Consider the following 12537-nt stretch of genomic DNA (forward strand, 5'->3'; position numbering starts at 1 on the left):
CATCTTCCATCTTGGCCCTTTAAACATGATTGTCTATATGGATTTATATACGTCTGAATATTTTATTGCTAAAAGTTATTAAAATTAATAATAAAAAATATTTAAAATAATTTGGAATTGACTTAACAGTATGTTTTGTTTAAGACTAATTATTGTCATTATCTTGTAATGTTTTTCTCGAATACACATGTGAAATAAAAGAATTTTATCCTTTATTGAAAGAAGAAGAAATGTGTTATTTAAAAACAAAAGAATAGGATTATAAGTTTTTTAGGGGGATGGTTTTCCTTTGCCATGGTCAAGGGAGGATACCTTTACCAAGGACTTCGACTGATATTGAGATGGTATTGCAGGATGGTTGGGGGTACTATCGACTATTCATAATTAGAGGGCAGATAAGTCATCCCAATCGAGATTTCCAATTCAGATCAACTAAATGCTTGATAGTTACTAGTTAGGGTTTAAAAACATGAAATCGGGTTTCAGATTGGCCCGGCCGATTTGGGATCAGTCTAGATCGGTCCCGGAATCAGTGTTTCTAGCCTACTAACCTGGCAATTAATATGTTACATGAGCTTCAAATCAAACCAAACTAAAAAGCCTAAGCAGTAAGCACACATTGATGTAAATGTACAGGGGTTATGGAAGAACCAAAACACCACAAACACACAAGCAAAGTTTCAAAGCTGAGAGTAGAGATTAATCATGGTTGGGCGTGGCATATACATGACCTCCAATGGCTTGGCCTTGGGCATACTAAGCCCTTGAACTTCGCTCATGTCCACCATCTCTGGCCTAACCCTTGCCCACTCAAAGCACTGAAGTAGTGCTCCCAATGCCAACGACGACACCACCCTCATGCTCATGCCGGCACCAGGACACCCTCTTCTCCCTAACCCAAATGGGATAAACTTGTACCCTTCTCTTTCTCCTTCAATACCTTCTAACCTCTCCGGCTTGAAGCTTGTGGGTTCAAACCAGATCTTTGGATCCTTATGAACAGCCCAAGCATTCACTAAGACTATAGTTCTAGGTTTGACATCATATAACCCCCTATAGCATGTGCACTCTTCAGATGACACATGAGGTACTAGAAGTGGCGTCACAGGAAACAGTCTAAGCGCCCCGTTGATGATACAACGGAGGTATGGAAGCTTGGCAAGATCTGAGTCCTCTATCAAACGCCCTTACTCAACATTGTTGTCAATGTCTTCTCTGGCCTTCTGTAGTGCCTTTGGATGATTTAGGAGCAGAGGCATTGCCCATTCAAGGGTGATTGCCGAGGTGTTTGATCCTGCTGTGAACATGATCTGATCACAAATTGTAATAACAATGTGAGGATGCGTATCTCAATCGATAATGAACAAGTAGATAAATTACATGTTGTAACAAGCTGCAGTTCTAAGTTCTAACACCACAAATCCTGCCATTAATTAGCTCCGAAGAGAGGGAATTATGGAGGTTTGTGACTGGGTAACCAACTCTCCAATCACCCAATGGAAGCTCTAATCAAATCCTTTACCAGTTTTAGTTATGTAAATGTAAGGATTATATCTAACAAGTTTGTTCCTTCAATTTATTTGCATATTTAAGCTGCTGGTGACCGTCTGACAAAGGATGTCTAACGGGACGGTTCTAGGTAATCGAGACAATTCGTTACCGATTCAGTCCCAAGGGGCCAATCCCAAAATCATCTCATTTACTAAATGGTCTTAAAACTAGGATCTGGTTTCGTTTCATAATGGGACAATTTTGGTTGCAAATCCTTAACAGTTTTAGGCTCTCAAAGTCTCAAAAGTTTTTTTTTTTGGATGGAGGGAGGAGGAGGGGGGGGGGATGGGAGGGGGAAGAACGATGTTTAGTCACGTGCAGCCTGCGGTTAGACGGGGATCTTTATCCCATGAAATTCCCTACCCGGTCCAGTTCCCCTATTGCCCCTAACAGGGGGTGCAATGACCATTCCATCCCTATCTAGGTGGGGTCCATCCCCCTCTTATTACAGGCACTAGGGAATTGGACCGGATAAGGAATTATAGGAGATAATTTTTTGGCCAGACACTACCCCCCTTGAAATGACCACCTGGCCCCTACAAGGTGTTAAATAATTGATAAACTTATTTTTTTATCCTTTTAGTATAGCACACATTTTTTTTGTCAACCTCTAAATGACTCTTATCAGACCGTCCTAATAGATACAGTTACAACCTCACAAGGATTTGCCCACTTTGATCCCTTTCAACCAACAAAGAAATCCATAGTAGGTAATTTTACGCAAATCAATAGAGAAACATGACTGTAGGGTTTAGGGTGGGCTAGGTTTGGTTCAGTTTTATGTGACTTACACACCCGCTTTGCCGCAACCACTCCCATCGCGATATTCAGTGTCAGTTGAAAAAAATACGGATTTCAATTCAACTTTCTGCAATTTTCGATCTGAGCCTTGATACAATTGACGGACAAGGTGGGTGACCTCTTTGTTTGGGATAATCGAGGATGTCTGGAGACTGTTTGATGAAAAGATTTCGATGGCGGTGACTCGGCGGAGGATCCGCCAGTGATGACCATAGGGAGACCATCCAACAGTGGTTTGGTTATTTTTTTGAATGGAAGATGAATATAAGAGTATCAATTTTGGATCGAAATCGGTAATCGAACCAAAACCGACTCATTAGGAATCGGAACCAAACCACTCAATAGTTTATTGATCCGATTTTAGATCTATCAATAAGTTATTGGTCTGATTCTGGGTCTATCAATTAAATTATTAGTCTCCCAATGGGTCTTGAACCGAGAGATCAACTAGGAACCGTTGAAACCAGAACAAATTCACATCTTAACCCCATATATTATATAATTCTTAAGACTTAAGATCATGAGAGATAACATCAAACCTTTATTTTTTTTAGTCTTTCATTTTAATTGAATACAAAACAAGAGCCAATATGGAATAGTTCTATGATTTGAGGGAAAAAATGATGGTGGGTTATTGAATATATGTAGCATGTGTTAGATATATATATTTTTTACTATAGACTACTTGAAACTGTTTAGGACCCGGAACCGGCCTACACATTAGTTAATGGTTCTGGATCGTAGGTTTGGAATCGATTAGCTTATTGATCCAATTCTGGTCTTGACCCCTTGGGATTGGAATCATTAAGGAACCGAACCGATAACCCAAAATCGGACCAATTGACATCCCTAAGTGAGTAGTCTTCAAGTGGAAGAGTGGAATATTCAACAAGATTAGAATTTCCAAGTAAGTGTACGTGGTATGGTAATTGAAGATATTAAGTAAGATGGAATATTCTAAGAGACATTTTGGAAAATGTGTAGTGGGTTTTCTGTAACAAGAGAGAAGGTACCAAAAGACGAGAGTGAAGAAGAAGAAAAGAAAAAAGTGAGAAGAACGGGTATAGAGACAATGAGGGAAAAAGAGAGAACAATGTAAAAGGGATTTGGGTTTGAAAGACAAATTGCAAGGTTTTATACTATTTTTTATTGTCTTGTTCTTGGTAGAAGATCAAATCACTTTGTGTATGTAGGCGGTATTGACAAACCACGTAAATCTCATCTCTTGTGTGATTGCTTCTTTTCTTTTTGTTCTTGTTGACTTGCACATATTATTTTTGTCCGTTGCTCACATCGCAAGAGAGAGTTGTTTCCCAACCCAACAAGATTAACATTTTTATATTGTTTAAAGCCAAAAAGAAAGAACCAGAAGCAAACCCCTTTTCCAGTTGCACATTAGACATAGCTTCCACTGACTATAGGTGATATGCAATAATCAAAGTCGTTTACAACTCTATTATTCTACTAACCTGGCAATATGGTACATGAGCTTCAAATCAAACCAACTAAAAAGCCTAACCACACATTGATGTGAATGTACAAGGCTTATCAAAGAACCAAAACACCACAACACAAGCAAATGTTCAAAGCTTAGAGCAGAGATTAATCATGGTCAGGCGTGGCATATACATGGCCTCCAATGGCTTGGCCTTGGGCATAGTTAACCCTTGATCTTCTCTCAAGTCCACCTTCTCGGGCCCAACCCTTACCCACTCAAAACAATGAAGCAGTGCTCCCAATGCCAAGGACACCATCCTCATGCCCATGGCGGCACCGGGACAACCTCTTCTCCCCAACCCAAAAGGAATAAACTTGTACCCTTCTCTTTCTCCTTCAATACCATCGAACCTCTCTGGCTTGAAACTTGTGGGTTCAAACCAAATCTTAGGATCTCTATGAACGGCCCAAGCATTCACCAAGACTATGGTTCCAGGATGGACATCATAACCACCTATAGTGCACTCTTCAGATGACACATGAGGTAGCAAAAGTGGTGCTACAGGAAACAGTCTAAGCGTCTCGTTGATGATACAACGGAGGTAGGGAAGCTTGGCAAGATCCGAGTCCTCTATCAAACACCCTTGCTCAACATTGTTGTCAATTTCTTCCCTGGCCTTCTGCAGTGCCTCTGGATGATTTAGGAGTAGTGACATTGCCCATTCCAGGGTGAGTGCCGAGGTGTCTGTTCCTGCTGTGAACAGGACCTGATCACAGAGATTGCAATTACTATGTGAGGAAGCTCTGATAAAAAATTCTTAAACCAGTTTTAGTTATGTGATTGAGAGGATCGGATCTAACAAGCTCGTTCCTCTAATTTGTTTTGATGTATAAGATGTAGGTGGACGTCTAAATGGTCTATCGAAGTGCACTGTTTCAGATAAGGATGGGTCCCAAATTGACACCCTTTAAGGTCTATAAAAGTGCTATGTTTCAGATAAGGTCGAGAAGATCCCGGCCTGATGTTGTGCTTCCAAGCCTTATCGACTTTTGGAAACAAAACAAAACGAAACAGGGATGTGTTTGTGCAAGTCCACAGAGAGCTGATTAAGATCAGCTTTATTTACTCTGTTTCAACCATTTTTTCCGTCTTTTCTTTTGGAATGATAGACCTTAAGTAGAGTTGTGCCAACCATCTTAGCCCAATAAAAAGGGTTTATCTGGGACAACTCTAAAAATGTGCCCAAGCACATTGTGCACCCATCATCAGGCATTAGCGATCAGCCCATAGGGACAGCAAGAATTGGTTCCAAAAACCTTAGAATTGGTCATTACGAAATAGCTCGGTCACAATAAAGAAAAGCTTTGTCAAAGATTTTAAGTTTTCAGGATAATGCTTTTACCGCTATGATGCCTTTGATAATATCGTCCGAATAATATTCTGGTTCTGCTTGTTGAAGGCACAAGAGAGTATCAACAAGTGTCTTCTTCCTCCTTTCCCCATTCATAGCCTTTCCAGTATCGCTCATCCTCTCCCGACGCTCATCATCGATCAAACCCTGCAAGAATGCATCTCTTTTTCTATGAAACCTTACCATATTCTTCTCTTCGCCCACAAAGCCAACCCACCTCAAGAATGGCAAGAAATCAAGCATGTTCATGAACATGGTTGGATTGGATTGCCCCTTCTTCATTTCAAGAAACTTCTCCCGCAGCTCTACATCAAAGTCCTCATCTCCAAACAGCCGCTTTGCCGCAACCATCTCCATTGCGATATTCAGAGTCAGTTGAAAAAAAACGGATTTCAATTCAATTTCCTGTAATTTTCCATCAGAGCCTCGATACAATTGACGGACAAGGTGGGTGACCTCTTTGTTTCGGATAATCGATGATGTCTGGAGACTGTTTGATGAAAAGATTTCGATGGCGGTTACTCGGCGGAGGATCCGCCAGTGATGACCATAGGGAGACCACCCAACAGTTGTGTAGTTGTAAGCTAGATGTTCACCGGCGAAGCAGTAAGGCCGGTTTGCAAGGATGATATCGTTCTTGGTGAAGCATTCTTCAATGGCCGATGGAGAGGAAACAACGAGGACAGATCGGGAGCCGAATTGGAGAGATAGAATTGGGCCATATTGGCCTGCAAGAGCTTCTAGCGTTCGGTGAAGTGGTTTCTTGAGGAGGTGGAGGTGGCCTAGTATTGGAAGAGCAGTTGGTGCTGGTGGGAAGTGTTTCTTTTGTTGGAATAGAAGTTTTGAGATGATGAAAATGGAGCAACAGAAAATAAAGTAATACAAAAGCTCCATTGAATTGCTTTGTCAAAAACTCAGTCTCAAAGAAAGAGAGTTGGAAACCCTAGCTCCCCGGTTCTTGAAGCTTCTCCTCTTCCTCTCATTTGATTGTTTTTACAAGGAAACGACAAATATGCGGCATTTTTTTTTTTTTGTCTTTTCATATAGGTGGAGGTATAAAATGTTGGATAAGTTTACTTTGGAGTGTGGGCTCATTCCACATTTGTAACCTTGACGAGAGGTTTACTTTAAAAAAAACACTTATAATGGGGATAAACTATGTTTTTTAATATACTTTTGTAGCTAGATTTGTTGGGTTTGGTGGTTTGTATTTACATCAGTTGATGGATTGGTTTAATGGTTTAGTTTGATTGTCTTTTTGAATGAAAAGTGAAATAAAGGTATCAATTTTAGATCAGAACTCGTAATTGAACCAGAATCGATCCACTAGGAATTGGAATCGGATTACCCAATAATTTATTGGTTCGGTTCTAAATCTACCAATAAGTTATTGATCCGATTGTGGATCTATCAATTAAGTTATTGGTCTTCCAACGGATCCAGAACCAATAGACCAACTAGGAACCGTTAGAACTGAAATAAATTCACATCCTAATCCCATATATTATATAATTCTTAAGACTTAAGGTCATGAGAGATAACATCAAACCTTTATTTTTTTTTAGTCTTTCATTTTAATTGAATACAAAACAAGAGTCAATGTGGACTAGTTCTATGATTTTAAGGATAAAAATGATGGTGGGTTATTGAATATATGTAGCATGTGTTAGATATTTTTTATATTATAGATTACTTGGAATCGTTTAGGAACCGAAACTGGCCCACGCATTAGCTAATGTTTCGGGATCTTAGATTTGGATTTGATTAGCTTATTGGTCCAGTTTTGGTCCTAACTCCTTGGGGCTAGAACCGTTAAAGAACCAAACTAACAACCCAAAACAGGACCGATTGACTCCCCCTAGGTGAATAGTCTTCTCAGTGAATGGTATGGTGATTGAAGATATTAAGTAAAGTGGAGTATTCTAAGAGACATTTTGGAAAAATGTGTGCAGTGGGTTTTTTGTAATTAGAGAGAAAGTATCAAAAGAAGAGAGTGAATTGAAAAAGAAAAAAAAAAAGTGAGAAGAAAGGGTGTACAGGGAAGAAGAGAGAAAGAGACAAAAATATACACGGGACTTGGGTTTGAGAGACAAATTGCAAGGTTTTATGCTATTTTTTCTTCTCTTGTTCTTAGTGGAAGATCAAATCACTTTGTATATGTAGGCGGTGTTAACGAATCACGTAAATCTCATCTATTGTGTGATTGCTTCTTTTCTTTTTGTTCTTATTGACCTTGCACATACTGTTTTTGTGTGTTGCTCACATCACAGGAGAGAGTTGTTTCCCAACCCAACAAGATTCACAATTTGCAAAAAGAAAGAACCAGAAACAACATTAGATATAGCTTCCACTGACTATAGGTGATATGCAATAATCAAAGTCGTGTACAACTTTTTTAACCCATTCACCTGACAATATATTACATGAGCTGCAAATCAACACACTAAAAAGCCTAACTACACATTGATGTGAATGTACAAGGCTTATGGAAGAACCAAAACACCACAAACACACAAGCAAAGGTTCAAAACTGAGAGCAGAGACTAATCATGGTTGGGCGTGGCATATACATGGCCTCCAATGGCTTGGCCTTGGGCATACTAAACCCTTGATCTTCTCTCAAGTCCACCTTCTCGGGCCCAACCCTTACCCACTCAAAGCACTGAAGCAGTGCTCCTAATGCCAAGGACACCATCCTCATGCCCATGGCGGCACCGGGACAACCTCTTCTTCCCAACCCAAAAGGAATAAACTTGTACCCTTCTCTTTCTCCTTCAATACCATCGAACCTCTCTGGCTTGAAACTTGTGGGGTCAAACCAAATCTTAGGATCTCTATGAACCGCCCAAGCATTCACCAAGACTATGGTTCCAGGATGGACATCATAACCGCCTATAGTGCACTCTTCAGATGAGAAATGAGGTACCAGAAGTGGTGCTACAGGAAACAGTCTAAGCGTCTCGTTGATGATACCACGGAGATAGGGAAGCTTGGCAAGATCTGAGTCCTCTATCAAACACCCTTGCTCAACATTGTTGTCAATTTCTTCCTTGGCCTTCTGCAGTGCCTCTGGATGATTTAGGAGTAGTGACATTGCCCATTCCAGGGTGAGTGCCGAGGTGTCTGTTCCTGCTGTGAACAGGACCTGATCACAGAGATTGCAATTACTATGTGAGGAAGCTCTGATCAAATCCTTAAAACAGTTTTAGTTATGTGATTGAGAGGATCGGATCTAACAAGTTCGTTCCTCTAATTTATTTCGATGTATAAGATGTAGTTGGACGTCTAAATGGTCTATAGAAGTGCACTGTTTCAGATAAGGATGGGTCACAAATTGACACCCTTTAAGGTCTATAAAAGTGCTCTGTTTCAGATAAGGTCGAGAAGTTCCGGCCTGATGTTCTGCTTCCAAGCCTTTTTGACTTTGGAAAACAAAACAAAACAAAACGAAACAGGGATGAGCTTGTGCAAGTCCACAGAGAGCTGATTAAGATCAGCTTCATTTACTCTGTTTCAACCATTTTTTCTGTTTGTTTTCTGGATAGATAGAGACCTTAAGGAGAGTTGTACCAACCATTTTAGCCCAATAAAAAAGGGTTACCTGGGACAACTCAACAAAATGTGCCCAAGCACATTGTGCACCCATCATCAGGCATTAGTGATCAGCCCATAGGGACAGCAAGAATTGGTTCCAAAAACCTTAAAATTGGTCATTGCGAAATAGCTCGGTCACCATAAGGAAAAGCTTTGTAAAAGATTTTAAATTTTCAGGATAATGCTTTTACCATTATGATGCCTTTGATAATATCGTCCGAATAATATTCTGGTTCTGCTTGTTGAAGGCACAAGAGAGTATCAACAAGTGTCTTCTTCCTCCTTTCCCCATTCATAGCCTTTCCAGTATCGCTCATCCTCTTCCGACGCTCATCATCGATCAAACCCTGCAAGAATGCATCTCTTTTTCTATGAAACCTTACCATATTCTTCTCTTCGCCCACAAAGCCAACCCACCTCAAGAATGGCAAGAAATCAAGCATGTTCATGAACATGGTTGGATTGGATTGCCCCTTCTTCATTTCAAGAAACTTCTCCCGCAGCTCTGCATCAAAGTCCTCATCTCCAAACAGCCGCTTTGCCGCAACCATCTCCATCGCGATATTCAGAGTAAGTTGAAAAAATATGGATTTCAATTCAATTTTCTGTAATTTTCCATCAGAGCCTCGATACAATTGACGGACAAGGTGGGTGACCTCTTTGTTTCGGATAATCGATGATGTCTGGAGACTGTTTGATGAAAAGATTTCGATGGCGGTGACTCGGCGGAGGATCCGCCAGTGATGACCATAGGGAGACCACCCAACAGTTGTGTAGTTGTAAGCTAGATGTTCACCGGCAAAGCAGTAAGGCCGGTTTGCAAGGATGATATCGTTCTTGGTGAAGCATTCTTCGATGGCCGATGGAGAGGAAACAACGAGGACAGATCGGGAGCCGAATTGGAGAGATAGAATTGGGCCATATTGGCCTGCAAGAGCTTCTAGCGTTCGGTGAAGTGGTTTCTTGAGGAGGTGGAGGTGGCCTAGTATTGGAAGTGCAGTTGGTGCTGGTGGGAAGTGTTTCTTTTGTTGGAATAGAAGTTTTGAGATGATGAAAATGGAGAAACAGAAAATAAAGTAATACAAGAGCTCCATTGAATTGCTTTGTCAAAAACTCAGCCTCATCAAAGAAAGAGAGAAGGAAACCTAGGGAGGAAAAGTGAAGTAGGGGTCTTTCTTGAAGCTTATCCTCTCAACTAAGTGGAGGCACTATCTAGATAGATTTGAAGGTATAGTTGCAACTCTTAGGGATCAAACACTTGTAGCCTATGAAAAAGATGCTGGGAATAATCCTAAAATTGATCAATTCTTTAATCATTGATCAGCAATGTCTTGACTTTGTATATCAATTGGATAAGTTTTTAGCTTGAAAGTTTTAATAGGGCAGATTCCAATATGTATCTTTCACATAATAAAATGTGGGTCCATACTGACACTATTTTTAACCATATAATTCTCACGTGGACCCATATGATTGAGTGATTGATATCATTTCGCTACCCCCAGCGCATCCAACGGTTGGAAGCACCTGGGCACACACTCGAAGATCCTTTAACTGTTGGATGCATTGGAGGGGCTAGCGCGTTGGAGAGGATTTCTTTGGACCTTTATCCTCTGCTATAACTGGAGCGTTGTTGTGCGCATCATGCCGCATAGCGGCTATATGTGCACAGTGGGGCCCATTGTGCACACATGGTCGCTGTTGCGCCGCACGATGTGCATAGCAGCTCTCCAGTTACAGCAACAGATAAAAATCCGATTTCTTTCCTTTACTGAATCCCAAGCGGTAAGAAGTAGATGCCCGATGTCCTAAGTTCTAAATGCCTCTTAGGGTTACCTGCTCCAAGTTCCATGGTTCTTTTGGGCCTGGGGTTTTCCTGGTCCATATGGTCTATGGATTTTGGGGGTCTTTTAAGCGCCAGTTTTCTCTGTTCTACTTGATCAAGTGCTTTTTAAAAATAGAAAAGGAAGAAGGCTTCCGCGATGCTTATGTGGGGGACGAATTTACATGTTACACCAATGGGAGAGGCATTTACATGTTACACCAATGGCAGTGTAGTGCATAATATCATCTAGAATCCAGATGAGACCTAAATGAGTAAAAAAAGAAGATCGATAAGAGGGCACATATTGGAGGATCGGGATCCTCTGTTGTCGCTGCCCTTGTAGCCAGCGTGCAGCCTCACACAGGCAGGGCATGGACCCCACCTGATAGGGTGCTCGGACAATATGTAGGGCTGTCATTTCACCCTTACCTGTGTGAGGCTGCACGCCAACTGCACGAGCAGGCCGCAGAAGAGGATCCAAATCCCACATTGGAATCTGTACTTTGGTATCGTACTTCTTTTTCCAAAAGAAAAAGTGAAAGTACAAATAAAAGGAAAAAAACACTAACTGGTTGCATCAGGGGTGTCCACTGGTCAGGCTTGGTCGGGTTCAGTCGGGCCTAGCCAGGCCTCACGGTGCTTAAAGCCTGCACGTGACCGCCTGTTTAAGTCTTCGGGCCGGGCCTGGTCGGGCTAGGTTGGGTTTCTGGCTACAATCGGGCTAATGTAATCGGCTTTTAATCGGGCCTTAACCGGGCTGTGGGCATGTTTAACTCTAACTGGGCCTTAATCGGGCTCTAAACGATGCAGCTACAGATTTAATGAATTTTAAAAAATAAAAACTTATCACTTTTCAAAAAGCATTAAACTTGCAACTTGCACATGAAACCCAAACCTTCATGGGTACTTGTTTCTGATTAGAGACTTGTAACTCCAAGGATGTGGGTGACTGAAATGGTGGATTGAAGGAGGAGAATTCGAATTCGGATTTCCCATCTCTCACCCTCTCTGTGACGACTTTGAACTGAAAAAACTCAAACACCCCAAATGGGTATTGCAGAGTGTAATCATGAAAACTTGAATTATAGAACAACGCTTATGGTTTGTTGTTGACTTCTAATTTTTTTCTAAGTCAACTATAGTGGTAATACACCTCATGATCATCAGAACTGCTCATTCTTGTGTTTGAGAGAGAGTGAAAGAGTTGGGGTAGCAAATTGGGTTTTGGATTTGAGAAGAGACTGAGGGGTGAGAACGTTGATGAAGCACAAGATTATGCCACATTTATAATCTAGTAGTGTGTGTCAATGAATTTTCCCAATAACCAATAGAAATATGCCATATAGAATAAAATTAACAAGTAGAGAAAGGGCTACACAGTGTTTGAAAGGAATAGAAAAGGGTCGGGCTAGGTCGGGCTACCGTTAGGTCAGTCCGGTCAGGTGCCCGACGGGCTAAAATCCCACACCGGGACCGCCCACTTACTAAACATGTCGGGCAGGGCCGGGCTTTATCCGGGAGGGCTAGGTCGGTTTTGTCGGGCCGGGCCTGGAATTGACACCCCTAGGTTGCATAGTCCCCGCGCCCAACGGACTTGGCTCTTGTGTAGTTGTGGCGTGAGCCGGGAGTTGCACTATTGCAGCACAAAAACCACCCCAAATACAGGGGGAGGTGGTCATTTCACATGTGGGACCCAATTGGGACCCACCTATGAAATGACTACCTTACCCCTGTTTTTGCTGTCGTTTAACGGTGATGTACCTGTGCAGCTCCCACCACGGCTGCACAAGATCTTTTTCCCACGCCCAACACATAAGTACATGAGATTATCTACATCTAACGTATAACCTAAACCATTCTCTGAATTTACCATGTCTCCTTTAAAATAAAATAAATTCTCATATATATATATATATA

The 12537-nt window shown here is 41.4% G+C and overlaps 2 protein-coding genes across 2 annotated transcripts; both read right to left on the reverse strand.

The window, feature by feature from the left end:
* Positions 1–646: 646 nt before the first annotated feature.
* LOC122658715 (cytochrome P450 81Q32-like) lies at positions 647–9946 on the reverse strand. The gene is made up of 3 exons (XM_043853801.1): positions 8987–9946; positions 8059–8346; positions 647–1016 (listed from the first exon to the last, which is right to left on the reverse strand). Exons 1-3 carry the CDS (start codon positions 9887–9889, stop codon positions 681–683), a joined length of 1527 nt encoding a protein of 508 aa, XP_043709736.1. The 5' UTR covers positions 9890–9946; the 3' UTR covers positions 647–680.
* On the reverse strand, positions 3932–6134 carry LOC122658716 (cytochrome P450 81Q32-like). The gene is made up of 2 exons (XM_043853802.1): positions 5193–6134; positions 3932–4556 (listed from the first exon to the last, which is right to left on the reverse strand). Exons 1-2 carry the CDS (start codon positions 6093–6095, stop codon positions 3936–3938), a joined length of 1524 nt encoding a protein of 507 aa, XP_043709737.1. The 5' UTR covers positions 6096–6134; the 3' UTR covers positions 3932–3935.
* Positions 9947–12537: the final 2591 nt, after the last annotated feature.

Source organism: Telopea speciosissima, chromosome 4, assembly GCF_018873765.1.
Source record: "Telopea speciosissima isolate NSW1024214 ecotype Mountain lineage chromosome 4, Tspe_v1, whole genome shotgun sequence".
NCBI lineage: Eukaryota > Viridiplantae > Streptophyta > Magnoliopsida > Proteales > Proteaceae > Telopea > Telopea speciosissima.